The sequence below is a fragment of the Sapajus apella genome, unplaced genomic scaffold, assembly GCF_009761245.1.
Source record: "Sapajus apella isolate SASKATOON/1434 unplaced genomic scaffold, GSC_monkey_1.0 scaffold15, whole genome shotgun sequence".
Classification (NCBI taxonomy): Eukaryota; Metazoa; Chordata; class Mammalia; order Primates; family Cebidae; genus Sapajus; species Sapajus apella.
Genome location: NW_022436955.1, coordinates 11,719,876 through 11,745,402, shown reverse-complemented (window position 1 = coordinate 11,745,402; position 25,527 = coordinate 11,719,876). Strand labels below are relative to the sequence as shown.

The 25,527-nt window shown below is 39.0% G+C and overlaps 1 protein-coding gene across 4 annotated transcripts in view; it reads right to left on the bottom strand.

Moving 5' to 3' along the window:
• NFATC3 (nuclear factor of activated T cells 3) overlaps positions 1-25,527 on the bottom strand; it is a 163,435-nt gene that overhangs the window by 77,737 nt on the left and 60,171 nt on the right. For all 4 annotated transcript variants that reach the window (XM_032283805.1, XM_032283804.1, XM_032283806.1 and 1 more), the window contains exon 4: positions 5,876-6,075. In XM_032283805.1, the coding sequence (XP_032139696.1) occupies positions 5,876-6,075 (200 nt within the window). The remainder of the gene's footprint in view (positions 1-5,875; positions 6,076-25,527) is intronic.

Genomic DNA, 25,527 nt, shown 5'->3' with positions numbered 1-25,527 from the left:
AAAAAAAAAAAAAAAAAAAAAAAAAAAAAAAAAAAAAAAAAAAAAAAGACAAGAACCAGTAAAGCAGAAGAAAGAATCCCAAAAGGAATTAAGCCACTCAAAATTTTTCATCTTCAGAAAGACACAGGAAAAGAAATTTTTAAAAAATGGAATGATTTTGAAAATTAAAAAAGCATTTGCCATTTAGAAATAACAAATGATATAACTGATATTGAACAACTGCACTTTAGCTCAAAGCAGTATTGATCAAGTTGTATCAAATTAGTGATTATCATGCTAACATGCCAACATGGGTCTTGAGAGGAAACAGCAGAGATGATCTGTGTCATTAATAATGGCCAAAGGCATTCTAGCAGCAAGCTAAGTTTCTAACAGAAGTGAAATAACAGTACCAGAAAGTACATCTGAAAACTCTTTTTTTTTTCTAAGATACAGTCTTGCTTTGAGACGGAGTCCCATAGGCTGGGGTACAGTGGCGCGATTTCAGCTCACTGGAACCTCTGCCTCCCAGGTTCAAGCAATTCTCCTGCCGTAGCCTCCTGAGTAGCTAAGATTACAGGTGTGTACCACCACATCTGGCTAATTTTTGTATTTTTAGTAGAGACAGGGTTTCAGCATGTTGGCCAGGCTTGTCTCGAACTCCTGACCTCGTGATCTGCCCACCTCGGCCTCCCAAAGTGCTGGGATTACAGGCGTGAGCCACCGTGCCCGGACTGAAAACTCTTAAATGCAAAAAAAAAAAAAAAAAAAAAAAAAAAAAAAAAAAAAAAAAAAAAAAGCAAACAAAACAAAAAAGAAAAAAACGTTAATGTAGCAATGAAAATAAGTATTAAATTACCTTTAAAACTACATTTTAAATCAAGGTGTAGCACTACTACATCCATATTAATCCAGTGTTAAAAAACAGAGGAGCAAATAGCTAAGGTAATAAGTACTGGCATCCTATATTTAAAGCATCTTGTAGGGTAGCTCTGTGGCTTATGGATTAGTATAATGGTTTCAAAAAAAAAAAAGGAAAGTCTTACATATCCAAGAGAGATTAGGCTTGACATAACCAAGCCTGTGGTTTAGCAGGCAAAACCAAGAGAATATCTACCAATCTTTCCACACCTTATTGCCTTAAGAGAACAATAAAAACTAGGCCGGGCGCGGTGGCTCAAGCCTGTAATCCCAGCACTTTGGGAGGCCGAGGCGGGTGGATCACGAGGTCAAGAGATCAAGACCATCCTGGTCAACATGGTGAAACCCCGTCTCTACTAAAACTACAAAAAATTAGCTGGGCATGGTGGCGCGTGCCTGTAGTCCCAGCTACTCAGGAGGCTGCGGCAGGAGAATTGCCTGAACCCAGGAGGCGGAGGTTGCGGTGAGCCGAGATCGCGCCATTGCACTCCAGCCTGGGTAACAAGAGCGAAACTCCGTCTCAAAAAAAAAAAAAAAAGAAGCCGAGAACAATAAAAACACTTAATACATACTTAAGGCTCACTTAGCATAAATTATTTTGAACCACGGTCTTATCTATCATCTGGAAATTTTATACCTACCATTATCTGAAACTATATTATATTCAACCATTGTACTGAATAATACAGTTGCATTCAACAAGCTACTAGGATACTAGTTAATTCTAGCAATTAGCTGCTGAGTAAAGAGGCTTGTTCATCATTAGCTATCCCATTAACTAAAGTACCTGAAAAAGATTTCTTAAGTTTAATAACATCCTAGCTGCCCCTTACTTACTCCTTTCTCCAATATATATAACCCTTGGGTCCTACAGAACTCCTGTTCCGCTATTTACCAGTACAAAGCAGATAGAATAGCCAAGAAGTTTCAGGTACGTGTGTGGCAGCGTTGCAGGGGGTGGACTAGCTGTATGTTACTAGCCATAGTGGTATTTCTGCAACTTTGCCCTTTCTGGTCTAATCCACACAGACAGTATATGCCAGATCAGGTTGTGGAGGGGATATAAATTATTACTATTACCCTTGTTCCATGTGCTAGTAAATGGGAGATGATGAAGGAGACAGGTAAATTCAGATCCTACTGCTCCAATTCTTTCACATTATTTGGGATGTGAGCTTTTCCCAATTTCTCAAGAATTTTTCATAGAAATTAATGTACTCTTTTCTCTTTATTTACTGGTTTATATATTATTTTCAGAAACGATGAGGCATTTTACAATTAAATATAAATAAAGCCAAGAAAAAAGAAATAAATTTTAAAACACCATAGGAAGTAAACTCCAAGTCTAGGGTTGTACAAATTACTATAATTACTGTAAATGAGTTTGACTACGAAGTTCCTAGAAGTCAAGACAAAAAGTAAATGTGATAAAGTTGTTATAGGCCACTTGTTGTCTGCTAAAGAAAAATCTACCATGCCATCAGGAAACATTAACTTTTTTCCTTTTAGTTGAAAGGACTATGGTTGTGTACATAAACACACACATGCAATAATGATCAACATTAGAGAAAGTGTCTTTAATAGCAGTTTTTCAGATTGTGAAGTATGGTTATGGCTATTTCTCATACTGTCCCTCAAGCCAAGTTAAGAAACAGAATAAACTTGTGATTTTTCTATTTAACTTGACTTAAACATCGTGCTTTGAAGATCCAGAGGAATGAATGCAAACATGAACTGCAAACTATCATCTAGGGATCAATTTCCTGAGTTTTTGGAAAAAGATAGTTCAAAGATGATTTTTAAATTTCCCTCTACAGCTAGCTAGTCACATATCACATGCTTCTGATGCTATATAAAAAAGTAAGATACCAGAACAAAAGGAAAGAAGCCTACTTATATTCTCATTCAGAGGTTGGCCATCTTACCTTATCTGAAAATGTGTCCAACAGGATGCCTGGTGTCAATGTTTTTCTCAAGAAAAGAGTTTTGCTTGAGTATCAAGTACAGGCTGAGATTCCAAAGTTCTTTCTTCATTATAGAACTCAAATTTTTATGTCCAGGTGCAGAGGCTCGTGTCTGTAATCCCAGCAGTTTAGGAGGCTAAGGCAGGTGGCTTGCTTGAGGCCAGGAGCTTGAGACCAGTCTGGTACATGGCAAAACTCTTTCTCTACTAAAAATATAAAAATTAGCCAGGAATGGTGGTGCACATGTGTAATCTCAGCTACTTGGGTGTCTGAGGGACGAGAATCACGTGAGCCTGGGAGGCAGAGGTTGTAGTGAACTGAGATCATGCCACTGCACTCCAGCCTGGGCAACAGAGTGAGACTGTCTCAAAAAAAAAAAAAAAAAAAAAAAGTTTAAAAGTAAAGATTATCAGCTAGCTGTCTGCCTTTGCCATGAAAAAAACTCTGTCGTAGCCCGTATGCAATAATTTCCTGGATTGGATTCTTGAGTACTGGCCATTTGAATCAAAGCAGGAAAAAATAAGATTTTATTTAAATTTGTATTAACTTTTCTTTTCTGGTAGTAAGTAACAGAATAAGGTTTTGTTTTGGGTTTTTTGTTGTTGTTGTTGTTTTGAGACTAAGTCTCACTCTGTTGCCCAGCCTGGGGTTGCAGTGGCGCAATCTCGGGTCAGCGCATGCTCTGCCTCCTGAATTCAAGTGATTCTCAAGCCTCAGCCTCAGGAGTAGCTGGGACTACATGTGGACCACTATGCCCAGCTAATTTTTCTATTGTTTAGTAGAGTCAGGGTTTCACAATGTTGGCCAGGCTGGTCTCAAACTCCTGACTTCAAGTGATCCCTCCAGAATAAGTTATTTATTGAGGCAATTCTTATTTTATCTAATAGAAGCATATCACTTTCTATGTCTTCAGGGAGTATATTCAGCTCATCTAAAAAGTTTATTTAAATATAAATTTAAATGAAGAGATTTCAAGAATGAAATCTGTTTTTTTTTTTCTGAGTCGGAGTTTCGCTCTTGTTGTCCAGGCTGGAGTGCAATGGCACGATCTCAGCTCACTGCAGCCTCTGCCTCCTGGGTTCAAGCAATTCTCCGGCCTCAGCCTCCAGAGAAGCTGGGATTACCAGGTGCCTGCCACCATGCCTGGCTAATTTTTTGTATTTTTAGCAGAGATGGAGTTTCAGCATCTTGGCCAGGCTGGTCTCAAACTCCTGGCCTCAAGTAGTCCGACCCCTTGGCCTCCCAAAGGGCTGGGGTTACAGGTGTGAGCCACTGTGCCCAGCTGAAATCTGATTTTTTTGTAGAACCGTTCTTGCAACAGCCTTGGATGGATGTTATTCCCGCCTTAAGAAAGGTCGGTAGTGTAGTTTGAAACAACTTCTGTAAGAATTAAACTCAATCTAAGTTTCGCATGCCTGGTTGTGCCTACTACTTATTAACAGGTGCCTACTCGATATCCTTTCTTTTCTTCTTCCTTAGTAATACGTCCCTACATTGTTTGTGTTCTTGTTTGTTGTTTTTAAAGACAGGATCTCACTCTATTGCCTATGTTGCAGTGCAGTGGCACTCTCGACTAACTGCAACCTCTGCCTCCCAGGCTCAAGTGATCCTCCCACCTTGGTCTCCCAAGTAACTAGAACTACCAACAGGCACCACCACACCGGGCTAATTTTTGCATTTTTAGTAGAGACAGGGTTTCGTCATTTGGCCAGGCTGGTCTCGAACTCCTGAGCTCAGATGATCTGCCTGCCTCAGCCTCCTAAAGTGCTGGGATTACAGGCATGAGCCACCATGCTCAGCCTCCCTACATTGTTTGAAGTGACAATGTGTTCTGGTAAACATAACCATGTGCTCCTTAATATGAGCATGATCAATGAGATGTAGAGTTGTTAAGTAGATTTTAGGGAAAGGCTCTTAAAAGAGGATTCGACACTAATGGAATTTCCCCCTTTTTTTTTTTTTTTTTTTTTGAGGCAGAGTTTTTGCTCTGTTGCCAGGTGTCAGGCTGGAGTACAGTGGCACGATCTCGGCTCACTGCAACCTCAGCCTCCCGGGTTCATGCAATTCTCCTGCCTCAGCCTCCTGAGTAGCTGGGACTACAGGCGTGAGCCACCACGCCCAGCTAATTTCTTGTATTTTTAGTAGAGACAGGGTTTTACCATGTTGGCCAGGATGGTCTCGATCTCTTGACCTTGTGATCCACCTGCCTTGGCCTCCCAAAGTGTTGAGATTACAGGATTGAGCCACTGCGCCAAGCCCTGGAATTTCCCTTTTAACCTTCCTCCACCCCTTTCTTCTTACTATCCCTTCTGGAAATATGGATGTCATAGGTAGAGCTCCAGCAGCCACTTTAGATCATAAGGTAATCTTTAGGATGGAAACCACATGCTAAAGATGGCAGAGAAGAAAAAACTTGCTTGGGGTCCTAATAACTTATGAGCTACTGTGCTAGCCCTACAACATCTGTATATTTATTCTATGTGATAAAACACTAAACCTCTAAACACTAAACCTCTAACTGCATATCAGGTTTCTATTAAAAACAACCATATCTAATCCTAACTAATCCTTTTGTATCAAACTCTATTGCATACTCATTCAGAAGTTTGCCACCTCATCTTATTTGGAAATGGGTCAAATGGGATGCCTGGAGGTAAAGCCAAAAGTTTTCCTTAAGGAAATGAAACAATCATAACTGTATCATAATTGTTTATTTATTGTCTACCCTATTAGACTGTGAGCCATTTGATGAAAGTCCAGATACAGTATTTACAACCCTATCACCTAGAATAATGGCTTGGCTGGTAGTATATGGTACAATAACATTTACCAAATTGAATCTTCCTTCTGGAAATATGCTACCACTCTTAGCAAATGTACTAAATGCACACATTATTTACATAATGCCATTTAGAACAGTATTTTATATTTATATTCAAAAATATATTTACTTTTTTTCTGAACATATAGAGAAAAAAAGAACTGCCCATTTTAGGTATATTTCAAAATACCTGGCTGACATGTTATTTTCAGGAAGAAGCGGAATTTCCAGAACTTTTGTACTGGCAATTATTATCTCTTGGCTTGCAGTAGCAACTGTCTTCCCAGTGATTCGATGCACCTGGTAAAATGCATGAGGTCGTAAATATCGATCATCTGCTGTCCCAATAAACATTTGTAGATTTATCGGCTTTTCGTTATAGCCCAGGAGCTAATCAGGAAGAAGAAACACAGAAAAGCACAATTCATTATCCATGCATTTTACAATAAGCCAACAATAGTAAATCTATTATATCTCTATTATATACTATTGATACACAAAATGTTATTTCAAAAAATACAATCAAAAGTAACCAGTGAGCAGCCCTACAAATTTCCAAATTAGTTTAAGAGATGAAACACTCGAATATGTTACATAAAGGTTTTTTTTTTTTTAAAGATAAATATCTAGATCGACTGAAATTGTACAAAGCTTTCTGACTCTGCTGTAGCAAACACACCAAAAATACTGATTCTGTACTCTGGGCAACATTACCCATTCAGACCAGACCATTAACCATTCAGATATGGGAAGGTCCTCTAACAGACTATTAAATCAGAGGCGCTTTGTTTTAGTAGAAAGAGTCTGAAAACCCCTATTCCATATATTATAAACTTACAATTTCAACTGACTTAACAGGCCTGGGCTACTTGACTTTCCTTAGTATCCCTTCACTAATGCTAAAGTTAACTATATTAGACTGACATGGGAGAGCTGCTGGAAGCAAAAACAGTGATCATAAGAAAGGAGGCAATTAAAAGAAACAGAGCCTGAAGATGAATACAAATAACACTTAAGGAGACATGGATGGCTGCGTAGCACTGACTTGACCCATCTTCTTGCAGATAACAACTATAAACTGGAACAAATATAAAGAATGACCTGATGGGCACGGTGGCTCACACCTGTAATCCCAGTACTTTGGGAGGCCGAGATGGGTGGATCACGAGGTCAGGAGATGGAGACCATCCTGGCTAACATGGTGAAACCTTGTCTCTACTAAAAATATAAAAAATTAGCTGGTTAGCCGGGTATGGTGGTACGCACCTGTAGTCCCAGCTACTCAGGAGGCTGAGGCAGGAGAATCGCTTGAACTTGAGAGACAGAGGTTGCAGTGAACCCAGAATGCACCACTGCACTCCAGCCTGGGCGACAAAGTGAGACTCCATCACCAAAAAAAAAAAAAAAAAAAAAGAATGGCCTGATGGAGAGCAACCAAAAACAAGCAGATACTGGAGGCAAGTTGAAACATATACATTTTAACATATGTGTTATTACAAAGGGCATGTTTCCTGTTTTTATGGCTTTTAACCTGAGAAAAAGCCACAGTGCATGCCTTACAGACCAGCTAAAACTCCCATAAAAAAACCCTACAGCCCAAATTCAGGGCTTCAATGAACCAAGAACATTTAGCACCAAGGGTCACTGAAAAAAAAAAGAACCAAGAACAAAATCTGGGACAACCACAGCCTCTGGAAAGTGATAGGGAAATCCCAGAAAGGAGACAGAGGCAGGGAGCTCCAAACTATACATATAAACTCTGCCCAAACCTTTCTTTGGTTGACCTCTAACCATGCTCAAACAGGACAGAACCCAAGGCTAAAAAACCTGAAATGAGATTTTGAGCTGCCACCAACCACACGGAGACAAGTTTCCCAGGCTGACTCCAACCAAGTTAAATGCCTACTTAAACAATTTCAACAATCTTCAGAAGGGAGGGAGGGAGAGAGAGTGACTGTGAAAGGAATGGGGAGTGAAGACAGAGAGAGAGAGAGAGAAAGAGAGAGAGAGAGAGAGTGTGTGTGCGCGCGTGTGTGAGCCCGCCTTTTGTTTTCGATGCCTTTGTTTCTTTTTTATTGCCTAATTGCTCTGGCTAGGATTTCTAGCATAAGGCTGAATCGCAGTAATGAAGGCAGCCATCCTTGTCTTGTTCCTGATGTTAGAGGGAAAGCTTTCAGTCTTTCACATTAAGTATGATGTCAGCTGTGGATTTTTCAGGAATGCCCTTGATCATGCTAAGTTCCCCTCTATTCCTAGTTTGCTGTTTTCTTTTGCTTTTTTTAAATCATGAAAGGCTGTTGAATTTGAGGCTGTTAAATTTTGTCAAATGTTTCTTCTCCATCAACTGAGATGATTACCTGGTTTTTCTCTTCATTCTAGTAATGTGGTATATTACATACTTTAATTTTCCTATGTTGAACCACTCTTGCCTTCCTGGGATAGATCCCACTTGATCATGGTGTATAATCCTTTTAGTGTGTTGCTGAATGTGGCTGCTGAGCTTTTTGTTGAAGACTGTTGCGTGTACATTTATGAAGGATACTGGTTTGCAATTTTGTCTCTTGTATCTTTGTCCCCATCAGTATCCATTTGACTCAAAAAAAAAAAAAAAAAACTGTCACTACCCCACTGAAATTCCTCCATCGCTTCATGTATATGGAGACCACCTTTTCCTCACGGTAATGTAGGATCTTTATTATAGTAATTCTAAAGTCTCTTTCCAATAACTGATCTAAGCCTTCTCTCAGTCTGCTACCATTGACTGTTTTCTCTCTTTAATGAGGGCCACAATTTCTCACGTGTGTGTTTGTATGTGTGTATGGTTGTTTATTGTTTTAATGGATATTGAATATAAAAAAAGTCTAGAGACTCAGGCAGAAAATATTTACCTCCAGAAAGGGTCATGCTATTTCTTTTGTAAGGTCACAGTTCTGTCTGGACTTTAACTGAAGTTATAGTCTGATTCACTATAGCACTGGCTTCAAAGGCCTGGCAGGTGGAATGTCTTTCTCTTCTGCCTGGTGAGGAATCTGAGTGCTGGCCAGATTCGAGATCTACCTATGCTTTAAAACCAAGTCTCCAGCCCTTCAAACTGTTGGAAGATCTTCCTCTGATTTACCACCTGGCTACTGATTTTTAATCTGTAAGGAGTTGTCTATGATTTTCAGTCTTGCTCTTCATTTTTGAGCATCAAGTTATCTGTTCAGCTATGTTACTAGATCTTAGGTCTTTTAAGACCTGGCTGGAGAGAGATTTCTTTAAGCTCTCCTGATAATTAATACTCCAGTCTTTGTAAATGAGAACCTAGAATGCCTAAGGGTTTCTGCCTTCAGTAGGTAAAGCTATGAAGTGAGGGGGTCTCAGTTCTCCTACCATGCCTCCTCTTCCTTGGGATGGTAGCTTCCTTGCATTTGGTAGAGTCTTAAGGTGAGTTTTATTCCCCTCTACTTGCCCAGCCTTGGCTTTACAGTGGAATTTGTAACCAGGCAACTTCATAATTTATTGGTTATCCTCCTGTACCCAGAAGAAGACATTAAGACTTTTTGCCTATTATTAGATAATATAATTTTACCCTGGATAGTTTTCGGTCCTGTAACATTTATAAAAAAGCAATTAAAGCCTGGATTACTGCAATAGCCTTATAATTGCTCTCAGTCTTCACTTTTGTTGCCCTATAGCCCATTCTCTATCCAAGAGCCAGAACAAACTTGTAACATGAATTGGATAACTTTTGCTCCCCTGCTCAGAACTCCCTAATGACGTCCCTCCACATTTAGAACTAATTCAAATTTCCTATGATAGTTTATACAGTGTATGGTGATTAGAGCTCTGACTAAATTGCTGGCCTTACCTTGCCTGCTCTCTCCCTTCCACAGTCTGCTCTAGCCTTGCTGGCCTTATTGCACGAAACACTCAAGCTCATTTCTAATGTCAGGGCTTTCACACTTAATATTTTATCCCTCTGAAACATCATTCCCTATGGTCTTCATATTACTTCACTTGATTCAGATATGTAAAGGTCAGTTCCCTCGGAGAAGACTACAATATTTAAAATATCCTATCTGTCTCCTTATCCTGTGCGTGCCTACATCGTATAGTAAGCATAAATTCCTGGCCAGGCACAGTGGCTCATGCCTGTAATCCCAGCACTTTGGGAGGCTGAGGCAGGTGGATCACCTGAGGTCAGCAGTTCAAGACCAGACTGACCAACATGGAGAAACCCTGTCTCTACTAAAAATACAAAATTAGCCAGGCATGGTGGTACATGCCTATAATCCCTGCTACTTGGGAGGCTGAGGCAGGATAATCACTTGAACCCGGGAGGCAGAGTTTGCAGTGAACCAAGATTGTGCCACTGCATTCCAGCCTGGGCGACAGAGCTAGACTCTCTCAAAAAATAAATTAATTAATTTAAAAAAAAAATTCCTGCCTTTTCAGGATCTTCAGGCAAGCATATAATAAAAATCAATTAAGGCTCTATGAAAGAGAAAGGATAAAATCATGGAAACAAGGAATAGGGCTGAAGCACTAAAATCACGTATGCTGAAAGTTTAAACTAGGATGAAGGCAGGATCATAAATAGAAAATAGAAATGGAAAGGGCTGAATGCAATAAATCTTTCCTGGAAGGCCCTAAAGAGATTTTTGTAACTATTACACATAGAATAATGGATCAAATAAGTTCTGAGCTTCAGTACCCAGGAGAATGGTGGTATCACTAGCAAATAAAGTATAGGGCTGGACATCATGGCTCACACCAGTAATCTCAATACTTTGGGAGGCTGAGGGAGGAGGACTGCTTCAGGGCAGGAGTTCAAGACCAGTAACACAATGAGACCCCATCTCTACACACACACACACACACACACACACACACACACACACACACACTAGCTGAGTATGGTGGTATGTTCCTGTAGTCCTAGCCATTGGGAACTCAAGGAGTTCACTGTAACCTTGAACTTCTTGAATCCCAGGAGTTCAAGGTTACAGTGAGCTATGATTATGCCACTAAACTCCAACCTGGGTGACAGAGTGTGAGACCTTGTCTCTTAAAAAAAATAAAGTGAGGAATTCACTGATTTTGGGAAAAGATTAATGTTGTCAATGCTGGTCACACTGTAGTCAAGATAAGAGTGATATATCTATACCAAAATGTGAAGCTATATAAGATGTATATGCGTTTAGTGCAGCCATAATGTTATGGCACAATAAACTCAATGCTTTGCTACCTACTTTTTTTTTTTCTTTTTTTGAGATGGAATCTCACTCTGTCACCCAGAATGGTGTGCAATGGCAGGATCCTAGGACACTGCAAACCCCACCTCCTAGGTTCAAGCGATTCTCCTGACTCGGCTTCCCAAGTAGCTGGGACTACAGGTGTATGCCACCATGCCCAGCTAATTTCTGTATTTTTAGTAGAGATGGGTTTTCACCATGTTGGCGATGCTGGTCTCGAACTCCTGGCCTCAGGTAATCCATCTGCCTCAGTCTCCCAAAGTGCTGGGATTATAGGCATGAGCCACTGTTCCCGGCCTGCTATCTAGTTTGATAACAAGATAACACACAGTCCACTGTGCTTCAAAAAGAATGACATTTAATAATCTGCTTTCTTTTTCTTGTTTGACATGACGAGTATGTACTGATTATTATTTTTCTAATGTACCAATACAGTAATACTTGTGGCACTTGAAACACTAACGAGTTTTAACTGTATCACTGTGATTTATACTGCCTTGAGCAGCAGTGTGAAATGATGAGAGTGCCACTATGTTCTCTGCCTTACTTAACTCTGTCATTGTAACATAAAAGTAGCCAAAGTCAATACAAAAATAAAAAACAGTCATTATGGATGCTTCATTTGGAATTCCACATAATTTTCACGTCACAAAATAGTATTCTTTTAATTTTTTTTTTCTCCAACCATGTAAAAACCACTCCTAGTTCACAAGCTCTACAAAAACAGGTAGAGCCAGACATGAAGGTATGCACCTGCAGTCCCAGCTACCTGAAAGACTGAGGCAGGAGGATCATTTCTGCCTCTAAGGCCAGTTCAAGGGTGCAGTGAGCTGTGATTGCACCACTACACTCCAGCCTTGGTGACAGAGCAAGGCTGTTTCTCCTTAAAAACAAAACACCAGGTGTAGGGCCCGTTTTGGCTTATAAAAGCCATAGTTTGATAATTCCTGGTCTAGAATGGTATTTTTCTTTTTTATCCAAACAAATGCTTAACATCCAACAGAATGGTACTTTTTTTTTTGAGACAGTCTCGCTCTGTGGCCCAGGCTGGAGTACAGTGGTGTGATCTCAGCTCACTGCAATATCCTCCTTCCCAGTTCAAGTGATTCTCCTGCCTCAGCCTCCCTAGTAGCTGGGACTACAGGCACACGCCACCATGCCCAGCTAATTTTTTTTGTTGTTATATTTTTAGTAGAGACAGCATTTCACCACGTTGTTCAGGCTAGTCTTGAACTCCTGACCTCAGGTGATACACCTGCCTTGGCCTCCCAAAGTGTTGAGATTACAGGAGTGAGCCAGCACTGTGCCTGGCCCCTTTTTTTTTTTTTTTTTTTTTAAGACAGAGTCTCACTCGTTCTATTATTCAGGCTAGAGTGCAGTGGTATGATCTAGGCTCACTGCAACCTCCGCCTCCCAGGTTCAAGTGGTTCTCCTGCCTCAGCCTCCTGAGTAGCTAGGATTACAGGCATGTACCACCACACACAGCTAATTTTTGTATTTTCAGTAGAGATGGGGTTTCACCACGTTGGCCAGGCTGGTCCTGAACTCCTGATCTCATGTGATCCACACGCCTTGGTCTCCCAAAGTGCTGGGATTACAGGCATGAGCTACTGTGCCCAGCCTAGAATGTTATTTCTTAACTTGGGCAGTATCACCCTCTGCAGGGGAAGGTGGTGGTGGGGCAGAGGCATTTTTGAAATTTTGTGAAGACACACTTAGTTGCCAACATGGTATGCACTATGGGTACTTAAGAAGAAAGGGCCAGAGATTCAAATTCCTCTCAATACATGGGATAACTATAGTTCTTCAAAGTGAAGAAATAGTCTACATCTCACAACTTGAGACCATCCCATCAGACACTCATGTATAAGAAAGATGTTTATGAACTTAGAACTCCTTAGTATATATAAAAAACCCCCAAAAATGCAGTTTTAACATACATGAATTTTTCATGAGTACAACTTACCATGTAAAGAGTTCCTCATTTCAGAAAATCATGTCATTGTCAGTAATGCCACGCAAGGAATTTAGGGTGATGATCAACACATCTGCCTTTGTACCTGGCAACACTCACACTGATACTGCAGGTATAAGTGTCCAACTACTTCACTGTGTCTTCTATAGTAATTATTGAGTCTTTTCACTTTGAAACATTTTTTTTTTTTAAGATAGAGTCCCACTATTTTGCTCCTGGCCTCAAACATCCTCCTGCCTCAGCCACCCAAGTAGCTGTGATTACAGGTGTGAGCCATAATACCCAGCCATACTTTTAAACTATTACGTTAGTCTATTCTCACTCTGCTATAAGAAATTGCCCAAGACTGGGTAATTTATAAAGGAAAGGGCTTTAATTGACTCACAGTTCCACATGGCTGGGGAGGTCTCAGGAAACTTACAGTCATGGTGGAAGATGAAGTAGAACCAAGCCACCTTGTTTACAAGGTGGCAGGAGGGAGAATGAATGCAGGAAGAACTACCAAACACTTATAAAGCCATCAGATCTCATGAGAACTTACTCACTATCAGGAGAACAGCATAGGGAAACTGCCCTCATGATTCTATTAGGCCCACCTGGTCTTTCCCTTGACAATCGGGAATCATGGGGATTACAATTCAAGACGAGACTTTTGGGTGGAGACATAGCCAAACCAGATCAACTATAATTTAGTTTATAATATAATTTATTTCCTCTTAATAGTACTGCATTATAATTGATATATTTAAAATTATACATGTAGTCAATTATATCACTTTTTTTTTTTTTTTTTTTTTTTTTTTTTTTTTAAATTCAGGGTTTCACTATGTCATCTAAGCTGGAGTACAATGGCACAATCATAGATCACCACAACCCTGAGCTTCTGGGCTCAAAGGATCCTTCCACTTCAGTCTCCAGAATAGCTAGGACTTCAGGAATGTGCCTCCAAACCTCGCTAATTTTTCTTTTTTTTCTTTTGTAGATACAAAGTCTTGCTAAGTTGCCCTGGCTGGTCTTAAACTCCTGGCTTCAAGCAATCCTCCTGCCTTGACCTCCCAAAATGTGGCCAATACAAGCACAAGCCACTGAGCCTGACCTAATTCTATTATCTTTAAATTTCCATTTCAAGTTAATAAAGTAGCATTACAAAATGGATGTGGGGTTTTTTTTGAGGGTGAGGCTGGGTCTGATAGAGAACCACTGGTCTAGAAGACTTGTAACCAAAGAGGCACAAAGATCCCAGAATATAACCACCAAAAGTTTATAACAACGTTCTGCAACAGGCAAGACTCTTTATTATAATTCATACTGCAGAAACAATTCCAGATTCAAGAAAGATGACAAATCATAATTCCAATTACTCTTCTCAAAGGATAGAAGTAGAGCATATAGAGCAGGAAACAACAGCAAATAAATAAATGAAAAAATGCTCAGTCTTACTAAATATCAAATAAATTTTGAAAACTACTTTCAAAACCTATCAAAACAGCAAAGAATAGAGAAGTGGTGATAGCCTACACAGACAACTTTTCCCTTCTTGTGGTTATTTACATGATTTGCTCATTTTTTGGTTTCTATTTTAGTGTTATTAATTTTACAAGCCCTTTATATATATTAAGCATATTAACCCTTTGTCTGCATTACAAGTTATAAATATGATTTTGTTTTCCATTTGTCACCAATTCTAGATCAATTTCTGCTCCTCAAAAGGGAACTATTTTTAACCCTTTTAGCTGTTTCTTCTGGAACTTACGTATTTCTAAAGAACATGTTTATACTGCTATGTCCTAATTTTTTCAAGATTAGATATATTACCTTTTGAACTTTCAATGTTTGCATTATAACTGTATGCATGTTACTTGCAGCTCAGCCATGTAGTATATTTTAATTATATTTCCTTTTTCATATAACTTATTTGGTTATCGTTAACAATTATCTTTTACATTAGAATTAAGTCTGACTGCATGTAAGAAAAATCCAAAGTAACAGTAACTTAAGCATGTTAAAAGTAAAGTTAATGTCTCAAAATCTACAGGTCTTTTCTGCTGGACCAGTGAGTTTGCTTAAACACATCCCGCAGTCTTCTGTCTAGAGAGTGTAATAAACCTAAGTACTGTGGGAACTAAGAAAATGATCAGAGGTCTCACTATTCAGTATGAAGACTTCCATTATGCCTTCCTTTCTACCCCTACCCCATTTTAAGAACATATCATTAAGACTTGCCTTTAGCTCTTCTAGAATCTAGAACCTCCACTTGATTCTCTCAGGGTAAGAAAGGCATTATCAATAGGCTGTATCAAACAAGAAACAGATGAAAGAAACATCTGGGAAATTTAGCTCCTTTTTATTAAATTTAACTTAATTTATTTTTTGAGATGGAGTCTTGCTCTGTTGCCCAGGCTGGATTGTAGTGGCGCTACAACCTCCACCTTCCAGGTTCAAGTAATTCTCCTACCTCAGCCTCCCAAGTAGCTGGAACTACAGGCATGAACTACCACATCCGGCTAATTTTTTGTATGTTTAGTAGAGATAGCATTTCACCATGTTGGCCAGGCTGGTCCCAAACTTCTGTCCTCAAGTGATCCACCCACTTCAGTCTCCTAAGGTGCTAGATTACAGGCATGAACTACCGTACCCAGTCTTAATTCCTTCTTTTATAGGCTTTTTATCCAATCTTCTTGTTTTCAGTCTCACCTCACATCCCACTTTCAGAGATACCCAGTACCTCAAATTTCTGAGCCTTTCCAGAGTTCTTAGATGCAAAATGACTTGTTCTCCCTATTGGTTCTTTATCCACTGCCAACAGGCTTAAGCTACAGCTGTCTTATGTTTAGTGAAAGTAAATAAGCGTTCAGTTTATTACATTTAACTATAAGTTTCCATTTTCTGTAAATATTTTTTATTTAGTCAAGAAATCAGTATTTTCATGTGATTTTTTAAAAATATTTTAGTGTAAACTTAATAAATTTTAAAGCTTCAACTAAATGGAAACTATTCCATAAAAATATAAAATGCCAATAGGATCACAATAACAAAAATAAAGCCTATTAATAAATCAATAACTAAAAATAAAGTGGAAAAGCGTGGGCATGTATTTTATGTATATCTGTGCAAAAACAAATTTTAGCCATTATTCTTTCATTTTATATGGCAGCAGATGGGATAAGTAATAATACCACGAGATTGATCCAGATTTATACACAGAAGTGAAAATATGAAGGTAGAGAGTGGCTATAGTTCATTGCATCCTAGAACTCCTGCGAACTATATATATTTTTATTTCAGTTCACAGATAAAGAATTTGAAACTAACAATGATTAGGGAACTTCCTCAAATTCATAGCTATTAAGTGATTCATCATTCCTTTCTGGTATACCTGTTGCTCTTTCATGTTTAGTCATAAATTTAACAAATTATTCTACATGACCAACTGTTCACCTAGTAGAGAAATAAACAGCAACAACTTTACCACTTGCCTGTAAGTACTGTGAAGAAGACAGTATCCATCTTGTTATCTCCAGAGCCTAGCAAAGCGCCTAGCACATTACAGGCATTCAATCATTGTTGATTGAATACATTTTAGAATAACAGAGTACAATTTGGCAAAATAACTCATAACTCATGTCGTCAATACATTATTTTTAAAAGAATTATAGGCAATTTGCTTTTTTTTTAGAGACAGGGTCTTGCTATGTTGCCCAGGCTGGAGTGCAGTGGCTATTCACAGGCACAATCCCACTACTGATCAGCACAGGAGTTTTCAGCTGCTCTGTTTCCAACCTGGGCTGGTTCACCCCTCCCCAGACAACCTGGTCATCCTCCACTCCTGGGAGGTCACCATATTGATGCCGAACTTAGTGTGGACACCGATTGGCATAGCACACTACAGCCCAGAATGCCTGGGCTCCCGAGTAGCTGGGACTACAGGCACGAGCCACCAAGCCCGGCAGCAATTTGCTTTTATATAGAAAAAGAAAAAACAAAAACTAACAAAAAAATTATAGGCATTAAAGTAGCTGGTCAAAATAAGGTAGTTAAATCTAAAATAGAGAATATAAATTAAAAATTTTGCTGTTACCTATTAAGTTATTCAAATATCATATAACATACTGGCAAATACTCTATACCAAAGAATCCTAGTCATATTAGATGGCTGACATGTATATCAGCTTGGCAAAGTCATAAACCACTTGCTTTTTATACTTTGATAAAATAAAGTGATGTTGGGAGAAGGTAATCATGCACATAAGATTTCAAAGGGAATACATTACATAACACATATTTTGGCCAACATTTGGTCCAGATGTATATATAATACCATAACATTAGAAAAATAGGGCTATGCCTTTCTGAGAGATTTTTAAAATAAGATCAAATGAACTAATTAGACTATTATCCCATCTGATTTCCAGAGAAGCATTTATGTTGTAGGCAATAAGTAAATTACTACCGTTAACACGTCTCTATAAACTTTCACCAGTATCAGTGTAATTCTCTTTAGTCCACCCTTTGATTCACAGAAGAAAGTAAGCCAAGTTGTTTGTTATGTTTCTGTATCGTTTCCACAGCAAAGGTCTGTGCCTGCTTAATTTAACTAAAGCTGGAGGGTTAAAGCCTGAAGGTCACTACAGGACAGACAACAGCAACTTCAATAAGAGCAGTTCTATTAGCAGCTAATTAGTTGGGGGGATGGGATCTAAATAAACTAGACCCATGACAACACACTGTAGAAATGCTAAAAATACAAAATTAAATTTCTATAATATAAATTGCTTAAAACGAAAAGTATGATTAAAAATGAAAAAATAACAAACTTCATTTTTCAAATTTCAGTAACTTTTGGGGTAAGATTCAAAATATGTATGCCTTAATAAAACTTATCACTGTATAATACATAAGCTTTTTTAAAAAAAAACTATTTTATTCTTTTTTTTTCTTTTGGGAGACAAGGACTTGCTATGTTGCCCCGGCTAGCCTTGAACTCCTGGGCTCAAGTAGTGATCCTCTTGCCTCGGTTTCCCAAGTAACTGGGATCACAGAATCACACCACTACACCTGGCTAAAACTTTTATTCTTAAATAATTAGACTCATAGGAAGTTGCAAAAATAGTATGCATATATTGTACAGGTTGAATATCCCTAATCTGAAAATCCAAAATGCTCCAAAATTGGAAACTTTCTGAGCACTAATGTGACACTCAAAGTAAATGCTCACTGAAACATTTTGGAATTCAAATTTTTGAATCAGGGATGCTCAACCAGTATGTATTCTGGAAATATTCCAAAATCTGAAAAAATCCAAAATCCAAGACACTTCTGACTTCTGGTCCCAAGCAGACAAGGGATACTATAGTCGTATCCTGCACCTACAGTACATATACCCACAATACTGAACTGTAATTAGTACAATATCAAAACCAGGACATTGACATTGGTATAATACTGCTAATTAGACTACAGATCTTATTCAGTTACCACTGTTCTACATGCATTCATTTGTATGTGTGTATAGCTTTATGCAATTTTATCCCATATATAGATTCAAGTAACTACTACCACAGTCAAGATATGAAGAAATTCTCTTGGGCCACCCCTTCATATTTGTGCCTCTGAACCTGATCCTCCCCTTCATATTTGTGCCTCTGAATCTGATCCTATTTCCTGGCACCAATCTATTCTCCATCTCTACAGTTCTGTCATTTTGAAAAATATTATATAAATGGAATCATATAGTATATTGGCTTTTTTCCACTCAGCATAATTCCATGGATAACTGTCCGAGTTGTTGCATGTATTGACAGTTTATTCTCTTTGATTGCTGAGTGGTAGTCCATTGTATGGATACACCAGAGTTATTCATGTATTTAGTTTGTTTCTAATCTTGGGCTACTAAAAATAAAGTGTGGCAAGGCATGGAAACTCACACCTGTAATCTCAGCACTTTGGGAGGCTGAAATGGATGAATTGCTTGAGCTCAGGAGTTCAAAACAAGCCTGCCTGGGCAAGATAGTGAAATCCCATCTCTACAAAAACTCATAAAAATAGCTGCGCATGGTGGCGCACACCTGTAGTCCCAGCTACTGGGAAGACTCAGATTGGAGGATCGCTTGGGCCCGGGAGTCTAAGGTTGCAGTGAGATGAGATCGTACCACTGCGCTCCAGCCTGGGTGATCGCGATCTGCAGATCCAGACCCTGTCACCCTCCCCACCCAAAAAAAAGACAGAAAAAGAAAAGTTGTTAGGCCAGGCATAGTGGTTCAAGCCTGTGATCCCAGGGCTTAGGGAAGCCAAAGTGGGAAGATCACTTGAGGTTAGGAGTTGCAGACCAGCCTGGGCAACAGAGTGAGACTGCTGTCTCTACAAAACAATTTTTTTTTTTTTTTTTTTGAGACGGAGTTTCGCTCTTGTTACCCAGGCTGGAGTGCAATGGCGCGATCTCGGCTCACCGCAACCTCCGCCTCCTGGGTTCAGGCAATTCTCCTGCCTCAGCCTCCTGAGCAGCTGGGATTACAGGCACGCACCACCATGCCCAGCTGATTTTTTGTATTTTTAGTAGAGACGGGGTTTCACCATGTTGACCAGGATGGTCTCAATCTCTTGACCTCGTGATCCAGCCGCCTCAGCCTCCCAAAGTGCTGGGATTACAGGCATGAGCCACCGCGCCCGGCCTACAAAACAATTTTTTAAAATGAAGTTGAGGCTAGGTGCAGTGGTTCTTGCCTGTAATCCAGCACTTTGGGAGGCCAAGGTGGGCAGGTCGCTTGAGCTTAGGAGTTCACAATCAGCCTGAGTGACATGGTGAAACACTGTCTCCATACACACACAAAAAATGATGATAATACATACTTGTTATGAATATATTAGTATACCTGCTATTGTGTAAACATAAATTGTTATTTTTCTGTTATAAATGCCTAAGAATGAGATTGGTGGGCATATGGGAAGTTTAGTTTTTTAAGAACCGAACAAACTATATTCCAGAGTGGCTGTATCATTTTAACTCCCACTAGCAGTTTATGAAGCACCCAGTTTCTGTACATTCTTGACAGCATTTAGTATTCTATTTTTAAAACAAAACAAAAAAAGAGAAAAAACACAAAAAAGAAAAAAAGAAAGAAAAAAGTATTCTATTTTTTATTTTAGCTGCATTGTGGTTTTAATTTACATTTCCCTAATGGCTGATGACATGGGACATCTTTTCACATGCCTATCTGCTATCTTATCTCCTCTTTGGTGAAATGTTTGTTCATGTCCTTGGCATATTTTCTAACTGAATTGTGTTTATTGTTGAGTTTTGAGAGTTCTTTATACATTCTAGATACAAGATCTTTGACAGATATGTGGTTTGTTTTCTCCCTGTCTGTAGCTTGTCTTTTTTTTTTTTTTTTTTTTGAGACGGAGTTTCACTCATGTTACCCAGGCTGGAGTGTAATGGCGCGATCTCGGCTCACCGCAACCTCCACCTCCTGGGTTCAGGCAATTCTCCTGCCTCAGCCTCCTTAGTAGCTGGGATTACAGGCACGCACCACCATGCCCAGCTAATGTTTTGTATTTTTAGTACAGACGGGGTTTCACCATGTTGACCAGGATGGTCTCGATCTCTTGACCTCGTGATCCACCCGCCTCGGCCTCCCAAAGTGCTGGGATTACAGGCTTGAGCCACCGTGCCCGGCCTGTAGCTTGTCTTTTCATCCTTTTAATAGTATCTTTCACAGAGCTAAAATTTTTAATTTTGATGAAATCCAATTTATCAATTTTTTTTCTTTTAGGTATGGTACTTTTGGTATTATATCTAGAGATCTGTGTTTAGCCTGAGGTCTTCAAACTTTTCTCCTGTTTCCTTCTAAAAGTTTTATAGTTTTATGCTTTATTTTTTATGTTATTTCATTTTTTGAGACGGAATCTCACTCTGTTGCCCAGGTTGGAGTGCAGTGGCACAATCTAGGCTCACTGCAACCTCTGGCTCCCAGGTTCAAGCACTTCTCCTACCTCAGCCTCCTAAGTAGTTGGGATTACAGGCACCTGCCACCACACTCAGCTAATTTTTTTATTTTTGGTAGACAGAATTTCACCATGTTAGCCAGGCTGGTCTCTAACTCCTCCTGGTCTCAAGTGATCTACCGTCTCAGCCTCCCAGTGTTGGGATTACAGGCATGAGCCACTGCGCCCAGCCGACTCCTAGATTTGATAAATGAATTCAGTAGCCTCAGGTTACAAAAGCAATGTACACAAATCGGTAGCATTGCTATATACCAACAACAACAAACAAACAATCAAATCAAGAACTGAATCCCTTTTACACTAGCTACAACAAAAATAATAAAATACCCAGGAGTATACTTACACAAAGATCTCTACAAGAACAGCTACAAAACACTGCTGGAAAAAAATCACAGGTGACACAAACAAATGGAAACACATCCCATGCTCACAGACTGGAAGACTCAATATCGGGAAAATGACCACACTACCCAAGGCAATCTACAGATTCACCACAATTCCTACCAAAAATACCAGCATCATCTTTCACAGAATTAGAAAAAAAAAAAAATCCTAAACTTTGCATGGAACCAAATATGGGTCTGCATAGCCAAAGCAATCCTAAGCAAAAAGAACAAATCAGGCAGTATCACATTACCTGACTTCAAATTATACTGCAATGCTATAGTAACCAAAACAGCATAGTACTGGTATAAAAGCAGATATGTAGATTAACAGAACAGAATAGAGAATTTAGGAACAAAGCCAACTACTTAAAACCAACTGATCTTTGACAAAGCATACAAAAATATAAATTGAAAAAAGGATTTCCTATTCAATAAACAGTTTCTGGGAAAACAGGACAGCTACATATAGAAGAATGAAACTGGATTCCTACCTCTCACCATATATAAAAATCAACTTAAGATGGATTAAAGACTTAAATCTAAGACCTGAAACCATAAAAATTCTAGAGGAACAACTAGGAAAAACTTCTGGACATTACCCTAGGCAAATAATTAATGATTAAGACCCCAAAAGCAAAAGCAACAAAACCAAAAATAAATAAATGGGGACTAATTAAACCAAAAGGCTTCTGCTCTGCAAAAGAAATAATCATTGCAGTAAACAAACAGCCCATAGAATGGGAGAAAATATTTGCAAACTATATATTCAACAAAGGACTAATATCCAGAATCTACAAGGAACTCAAACAATCAGCAAGAAAAAAACAAATAATCCCATCAAAAGTAGGCAAGGCCAGGTGCAGTGGCTCACACCTGTAATCCCAGCACTTTGGGATGCCGAGGTGGACAGATCATGAGGTCAGGAGATCAAGAGCAACCTGGTCAACATGGTGAAACGCCATCTCTACTAGAAATACAAAAAAAAAAAAAAAAAAAAAAAAAAAATTAGCTGGGTGTGGTGGCAAATGCCTGTAGTCCCAGCTACTCAGGAGGCTGAGGTAGTATAATTGCTTGAACCCAGGAGGCGGAGATTGCAGTGAGCCAAGATTGCACCACTGCACTACAGCCTGGGTAACAGTGTGAGACTCGGTCTCAAAAAAAAAAAAAAAAAAAAAAAAAAAAGTAGGCAAATGACTTGAACAGACACTTCTCAAAAGAAGAAAGAAATACAAATTTGCCACAAACATATGAAAAAAATGCTCAACATCACTAATCATCAGGGAAATGCAAATTAAAAGCATAATAAGATACGACCTTCCTTCAGCCAGAATGGCCATTATTAAAAAGTCAAGAAAACAAATGTTGGCATTGATATGGTGAAAAGGGCACATGTGGACACTGCTGGTAAGAATGCAAATTAGGCCGCGTGCAGTGGCTCACGCCTGTAATCCCAGCACTTTGGGAGGCCGAGGCAGGTGGATCACGAGGTCAAGAGATCGAGACCATCCTGGTCAACATGGTGAAACCCCGTCTCTACTAAAAATACAAAAAATTAGCTGGGCATGGTGGTGCGTGACTGTAATCCCAGCTACTCAGGAGGCTGAGGCAGGAGAATTGCCTGAACCCAGGAGGCGGAGGTTGCGGTGAGCCGAGATCGCACCATTGCACTCCAGCCTGGGTAACAAGAGCGAAACTCCGTCTCAAAAAAAAAAAAAAAAATGCAAATTAATACAACCATTTTAGAAAATAGTATAGAGATTTCTCAAAGAACTAAAAGTAGATCTACCATTCAATCTGGCAATCCCACTACTGGGTATCCATCCAAAGGAAAAGAAGTCATTATATCAAAAAGACTCCTGCACACATACATTTATCACAGCAAAATTCACAACTGCAAAGACATGGAACGAACCCTAAACGCCCATCAATCACTGAGTAGATGAAGAAAATGTGTATATCTACAACATGGAATACTACTCAGCCATAAAAAGAATGAAATAATGTCTTTTGCAGCAACTTGGATGGTGCTGAAGGCCGTTATTCAAAGTGAAGTAACTCAGGAATAGAAAACCAAATAGCATTGGAGATTCAATATGCTTTCACTTTTAAGTGGGAGCTAGGCTATGGGTATACAAAGGCATACAGAGTGGTATAATGGAAATTATAGACTCAGAAGAGGGGAGGATAAAAGGGGGTGAGGGACAGAAAACTACATATTGGGTACAACATACTCTACTTAGATGAGCAGTGCACTGAAATCTCAGACTTCACCACTACACAATTCATCCATGTAACAAAAAAAACACTTGTACCCCAAAAGCTACTGAAATAAAATGCATAAATAATTCATTAATATACTCCAGTCTCTCTGTCTTATGGACTTCTAAACCAGCACTGTCCCAGAGAACTTTCTGCAGTGACGAAAATACTTTTTTTTTTTTTTTTAATTTCAATAAGCTTTTGGGTAAAATACTCTATATCTGAATTTTTTTTAAAAAAACCCATGATCCATTTTGTATTAATTTTTATAAGATATAAGGTTTAGGTCAAGGTTTATTTTCTTGCCTATGGATATCCAGCTGCTCTGGCATTCTCTGTTGAAAAGAAAATGAAACAGTATTCACATGTGGCGACTAAGCCTTGGAATGTTGTCAATGCAATTGAACTAAATTTTTAATTTTAGTTAATTTAAATTGACATAGTTATGTGTAGCTAGTGGCTTCTGGATTCCACTTTTGGACAGTGCAGCTCTAAACCCTTTCCTCTGCTTAATACTTTTCCCTCCTTAGTATCTACCTTTTCCCTAGAATGTCTGCTTATTAATTAGCTAGAGGCTATCTTCAAATAAGAAGTCCCTTTTCTGGCCAGGTGCAGAGGCTCATGCCAGTAATCCCAGCACCTTGGAAGGCCAAGGTGGGCAGATCGCCTGAGGCCAGGAGCTCCGAGACCAGCTGGGCCAGCTGGGCCAACAGGGTAAAACCCCGTCTCTACTAAAAATACAAAAAAACTAGTCAGGCATGGTGGCGTGCACCTTGAAGTCCCAACCTCTGAGGAGGCTAAGAATCCAAGTCCCAACTTCTGAGGAGGCAGAGGTTGCAGTGAGCCAAGATTGCATCACTGTACTCCAGCCTGAATGACACAGTGAGATTCTGTCTCAAAATAATAATAATAATAATAATTTAAAAATAAAAGTCCCTTTCTTGAGGAAATAAAAAATAAGTACCTGATTCAACTCCGTCAAATTTCAGGTGTCTATTTGCTCTCATAAAGATCTGAATTTCTTCCACTAAACCTTTATCATACTTTACTGGTACTATCTTATTTGCAAGTCTCAATGGACAATAAAATTCATGGGAGTAGGCAACATATCTGATTTCCCTCAGTGGATTCCCAGCTACACTAGCAAACTGCTTTGAATGTATTAAGTATTTAGTGACCATATTAATGAATCAAAAAATAACTTATTTTGAAGAAAAGAAAAAGTTAACTTGTCAGTTGGCTACAAGGTAGGTGGTATTTTCCAATAGCACCACAGCTTGGATTCCTTCATAATTTCAGAAAATATCTATTTCAGAAATTTCTTAGCTCTCTTGAAATTGTCCTTTGCAGAATAACAGGAATATCATTATAACTGATGTTTAAGTACCCTTCTCAGTTCCATTTTCACATATCAGTAGCCCATTAATTCACAACTCCTTAAAATACCAGTAACAAACCTAGCTGAATTCTAGGATGCCAGCGTAGGTATCTTACTCTGCCACATACTCTTCATCAGGGTTGAAGTGTTGGTCAAACTGTTCAAAGAAACCTAAGTAATAATACTAGCTAACTTTTACTGAGCGTTTACAATGTGCAAGGTACCACCCCATGTTCCTTACAATGTTTCATTTACTCCTCACAACAGCTCTTAGGTAGATGATATTATATCATCCTCATTTTATAGAGAAAAAAATCCCAAGGTAAAGTTCTCTTCATGATTAACCTCTATTGCATCACATACTAATTTCCAATATAGCACTTATTATATTCTAATGCTTTATTGTTTTATTTACTCATTGTCTCTATCACTATCAAGTAAGAAAGGCCCTTAAGGGCAGGGGTTTTGTCTGTCTTGTTCATCTCTGCATCCCTAGCACCTAAGATACTGTCTATAATGTAGTGAGCAATCAAAAATGAGCAATCAAAAAATACATATTGAATGAGTAAATGGATAGATCGATGAATTCATTAAGCAATGAACAAT